Consider the following 4847-nt stretch of genomic DNA (forward strand, 5'->3'; position numbering starts at 1 on the left):
ACTGCAACTCTCCCTAGCACTAGCAGTAGCCCAGGAGTCAGCAGTTCAAGGTGCTTTGTTGGAGCTACACAGGGGCTCTGGATAATGAACTGGGCGCAGGCCTCTGGGGTTCTATATATTGGTGCTTTCTAATACAGATGCCTCCTCTTCTGGGGAGGTGGGACCTTCCCCCACCTCTGGCATATCAGGTGGGAACCTAGCACCAGACAGCAAATTTCCCAGCTTCTACCACACTGAGGTTTATGACAGGGAGTGATGGCCTTGGAGATGGGCTTGGATGCCAGTGACAACTCCCAAGTGCCCATGGCCAAGGGGAAACAGATCTCTCATGCTCTCTGAAATCTTATGCTCTCTGAAATTGGATCAGAAAGCCGCTGCCAGTGCCTGCAGGGTCTGGGGCAGGGACACTTCCTAATTCCTTGGGGACCTGTGTTACACTCCCAGATTGAGTCCTTCGGTCTTTAGAGGATTAAATCACAGGCAAATGTAACGCTAGGATTCCGTCAGGAGCGTTATGCGTGTGGCCAGAATCCCCAACAGCATTTGGAGCACTTCTCCTGAAGAAAGTTTCTTAAGTTATGGGCCACTGCAGTAGGAATCCATCCACTCTCCCTGAAGAACTGGGCCAGAGTCTCCTTTAATTCCCTTGGGCCTGCCAAAGTCAGCAGTGAATGGGGAATGGGGCTGTCTGCCTGTACCCCTGAGAAGGACACTGGGGCTGGAAGGATGCTTTGGGGATGTGATGGGGGGCACTGCCAGCCCCTTCCTCACCGGGATCTGCCGCTCCGGGGGTGGGTTGTTCTCTGGAACCACCGTCTCCACACAGGTGATTTTCTCGATGTCCACTGACCCCTTCTTACTGCCTCGCCGCTACAGAAGGGAACAGGGCAGGAAACGGGGAGAAAGGGGGAGAACGGGAGGGAGGGAAACAGAGGGACATTAGTCTTCATGGGCACAGTTTAGCACAGACACTGCTTCTAAACACTGATGCCCAGCTCCTGCTGACATTAGGGCACAGAGGGTGTTTGATAGCAGGGTGACAGAGATCCATCTTCCCTGCGTTTGGAACTGTGGTGAGCATTGGCAACGTGTAGGGGGTGCATGCGGGTGCACGTGTACCCCCTGAGCTTGGTGGGGCACCCCCTGCAAAAAGCACTGCCAATGCTGCCAGCGCCAGGCTGGCCCCTCCCCCCCCAACACTGCCAGCAGCGTCTGTGGCCAGTCCCTGATTGCCACTGGCCACTGCTGACACTACTGGTAGGGTCTGCGGGTGGTTGCTGACCGCTGGTTGGCACTTGCTGCCACGCGCCCCCCCTGCTGATGACACTGCTGCAGCTGCCTGCCGGAGCTCCCTGCTTGCCGCGGACACTGCCACCTGCAGGTGGTTGCTGTGCCCCCCCGGCCTCTGGGGGCACGAGGCGCTTATGGTGGTGAGGTACCTGCAGCTTCCCCTGGAGGCCCACGGATACTGGGCTCTGTGCTGTAATGGCAGTCTCCTAAGGAACTGCCATAAGAACACAAATGAAGGCTTGGGAAGTTCCAAGCCCTGCAGAGCAGGGAGCACAGATTCAGCTGCTTGATTTCTGTCACAACCCATTGATGCCACACAGAGATATGAGCTGTGTTGTCTGGAGTGGATCAGAGTCTAGAGCCAAGCTTTCCCCAAATTCTGGGGTTGCTGGGCCTGGGGAGGCGGCCAGAGAATTGGGCTGGCCACTGAGTTTGGATCCTGATCTAGGCCCAAGCTTCTCCAGAGTTTGGTGCCGAGGTCATCTCTGCCTGGGTTGTCAACTTCCAGGTCCATTTCTGCTTGACCACGACAGACTGACACAGCTGAGCTTGTGCAGCCTGTAGGTCAGAAAGCATGGAGGTTAGGCCTCCATCCATACGCTTCCCTTCCACCCTGCTCAGCTCTGCTGCAAGGCCCTCTGCTATTTGCCCATTGTCAGTCATACTATGTTACTGTAACCAGCTGTGTTTCAGTGTCCTCTAGCTAAGCAGCAGATCCCCAAAAGGAGCTTACCCTTAAGCAGTGCCTCCCCCCAGCCCCATTTGTCAAGCTCCCAGCTATTTGCTGAGCCACCAACTCACTCCACGCTCGAAGTCGTACTCATAGTAGGAGAGCTTGCTTTCTGTCAGGAGGAAGAGGCGCTTCTTGAAGTTGAGAGGAGATGTTTTCTTCTTCTGCTGTGAACGTTTCAGGAAGATACTCTCCAGAATAGCTGCCATGTCGTCCTCTGCCTCGTCCTCTGTGCTGCACTTGCTGGCCTGCCGCTGACCAGGCAATGGAGAGAGCAGTCAGCCAACAAGCAGCCTAACAGACCCCACAGTGCTTAAACGGCTGCTAACCTATACACATGCTCCAACACGTTCTAATTAGATTAATTGAGTCTGCTCCATGTTCTAAGTAGAACACTCTAGTATTGCTGCAGCATCATGTATATAAACCTTGTGGGTTTAAAATAGGCCACTGGGGTGCTTCAACTGAAGCTTGTCAAATAAGCTTTAGTTAAAGTGTCCCACGGCCATTTTTAAATGTGAGGGGGCTTAATACAAATGATGCTGAGGCATTTTAATTAGAGTGGCTCTTTGGGAACACCCCTCCCCCACAAACACGTGTATAGGCACCCTAGTAGAAAACCACGTGGTGTTTGACACCGTTGCCCACAAATCTCACAACAGCTGCCACGGGACTTCTAGGGGAGCTAGATCAAACTTTCTCTGTACTCACCCCGTTCTCCTGGGACAGGCAGAGGGAGAACCCAGACTGACGGGCATTGTGAGCCCACCTGACTGGGGCCTGCCGGGTAGAAAAATGTTCACAGACATGCAAGGGGAAGGGGAGCCATTTACAAACTCAACCTTCAGCTTTCAGTTCCTTTTTTTTTTTTTTTACAAGTTGTGGGTTGTGTTTTTTGCCAAGTCCCAACAGTCCCCAAGAGGGAGATGACAATATCTAAGCAGACTGCAGTTCCAGTCAGATGCATAATGCAAACCCTAGTGACTTCTTCAGGCCAACACAGCTATGACTCTGGAAGGAGCCTCCGGGAGGGGTGGCAGAGGAGGGAAAGAAAGAGACATGCAACTATAGGACCATAGCTGATTCTTATCAATGATGTTGAAGAATCCCCAGTATGCGTGTGTGTATTGTGGGGGAGGTGGAATCCAGTGGTACTAACCTGCAAATGCTTGCACCATTTATGCAGAGTTAAGTGATGACTCTGCACTGTGGAAGCAGTAGCTGGTAACAGTAAGATTCTTGAGGCTTGTGGGTAGATCCTGGCTCTGATACAGCTGTTCTGTATTCCTCTACTCTAAATGCTCCCAGTAGCCTCAGTGTAGGGCATGGGTAGTGGACATGGCATGAGTGCTGTGGGGATTCCCAGTGGCTTTATCAGCAATCAGGCATATGTTGTAGCGGGTCTGGGACTACTGCAGTTTACAACAGAAGCACTCCCCCCTGAGAACTGTGGCATTGTACACGTGTTGGTTCATAGTTTCATAGTAGCTAGGGTCAGGAGGGACCTGAACAGATCATCTAGCCTGCCCTCCTGCCACAGGCAGGAATGAATGCTGGGTTCACAAGACCCCAGACAGGTGATCATCCCACCTCCTCTTGAGTTTGCCCAAGGTAGGGGCGAGGACCACTTCCCTGGGAAGTTGGTTCCAGATTTTGGCCACCCTAACTGTAAAATATTGCCTTCTGATCTCTAACCTAAACCTATTCTCTATCAGCTTATTACCATTGTTCCTCGTCACCCAGGTGGTGCTGGGGAGAAAAGGGCTCTGCCTATTTGCTGTTGATCTCCCCTGATGAGCTTGTAGGCAGCCACCAGGTCCCCCCTCAGCCTCCTCTTGCTGAGGCTGAACAGGTTCAGGTCCTTCAGTCTCTCCTCGTAGGGCCTGTCCTGCTGCCCTCTCACCAAGCGGGAGGTCCTCCTCTGAATCCTCTCCAGGCTGGCCACATCCCTTTTGAAGTGCGGCACCCAGTACTGGACGCAGTACTCCAACTGTGGCCTGACCAAAGTCGCATAGAGGGGGAGTATCACTTCTCTGGACAGGCTTGAGATGCACCTTTGGATACATGACAAGGTATGGCTGGCCTTGCTGGCTGCAGTCTGGCATTGGCGGCTCATGTTCATCTTGGAGTCAATAATGACTCTGAGATCCCTTTCCGCCTCTGTGCTTTCAAGAAGGGAACTCCCCAGCCTGTATGTATGCTGTGGATTCCTTCTCCTAAGGTGCAGCACCCTGCATTTGTCTACGTTGAACCCCATCCTATTCTCATCTGCCCACTTTTGTAGTCTGTCTAAATCTATTCGCAGCCTCTCTCTCCCTTGTAAAGTCTTCTCTACTGTAGGCCCAGCCCAGGTCCTGCTCTGAGCACAGGGCTTCAATTCAGAGAAGTGCTCAGATTTATTTTACTTCATTGAGTTCATCCCTGCTGGGGGCAGATCAGTCCTCTTTAATGTGTTCATAAGCAATCTAGATAGAGCTGGATCCATTCCCCACTACAGATCCATAAGAACTAGAAATCCAAACATGGACCTGAATTCTGCAGCTTGGTGGCATCTCTAGGTGACATCAATTACTCTTGTTCTCCAGGCTTGTCACCTATATTGTGCATATTAGTAGATAGTAAAATAAAAATGTTTAGTGTATGCACTTCCCACAGGTACAGCAGTCTGCAGCCTAGACACTCTGACATTAGACGGACTTCAGCCTGAGCGTATAAGGCTGTATTGCTCCACAAATCAGGCTAAGTCAAGCTGAGGACCCAGACAGTTACATATAGAAATTTAATTTGGTTACTCTGTGCAGCTGCTTGGAAACACCCACTTCCCTAC

At 51.9% G+C, this 4847-nt stretch overlaps 1 protein-coding gene across 3 annotated transcripts in view; it reads right to left on the minus strand.

Moving 5' to 3' along the window:
• Positions 1-4847, minus strand: part of BTK (Bruton tyrosine kinase) — a 23462-nt gene that overhangs the window by 12221 nt on the left and 6394 nt on the right. For all 3 annotated transcript variants that reach the window (XM_025207468.1, XM_006026519.3, XM_025207469.1), the window contains exons 2-3: positions 2092-2274; positions 772-870 (exon numbers count right to left, since the gene is read on the minus strand). In XM_025207468.1, coding sequence (XP_025063253.1) covers positions 772-870; positions 2092-2274 — 282 coding nt within the window. The remainder of the gene's footprint in view (positions 1-771; positions 871-2091; positions 2275-4847) is intronic.

The sequence above is a fragment of the Alligator sinensis genome, unplaced genomic scaffold (assembly GCF_000455745.1).
Source record: "Alligator sinensis unplaced genomic scaffold, ASM45574v1 scaffold387_1, whole genome shotgun sequence".
NCBI classification, from domain to species: Eukaryota; Metazoa; Chordata; order Crocodylia; family Alligatoridae; genus Alligator; species Alligator sinensis.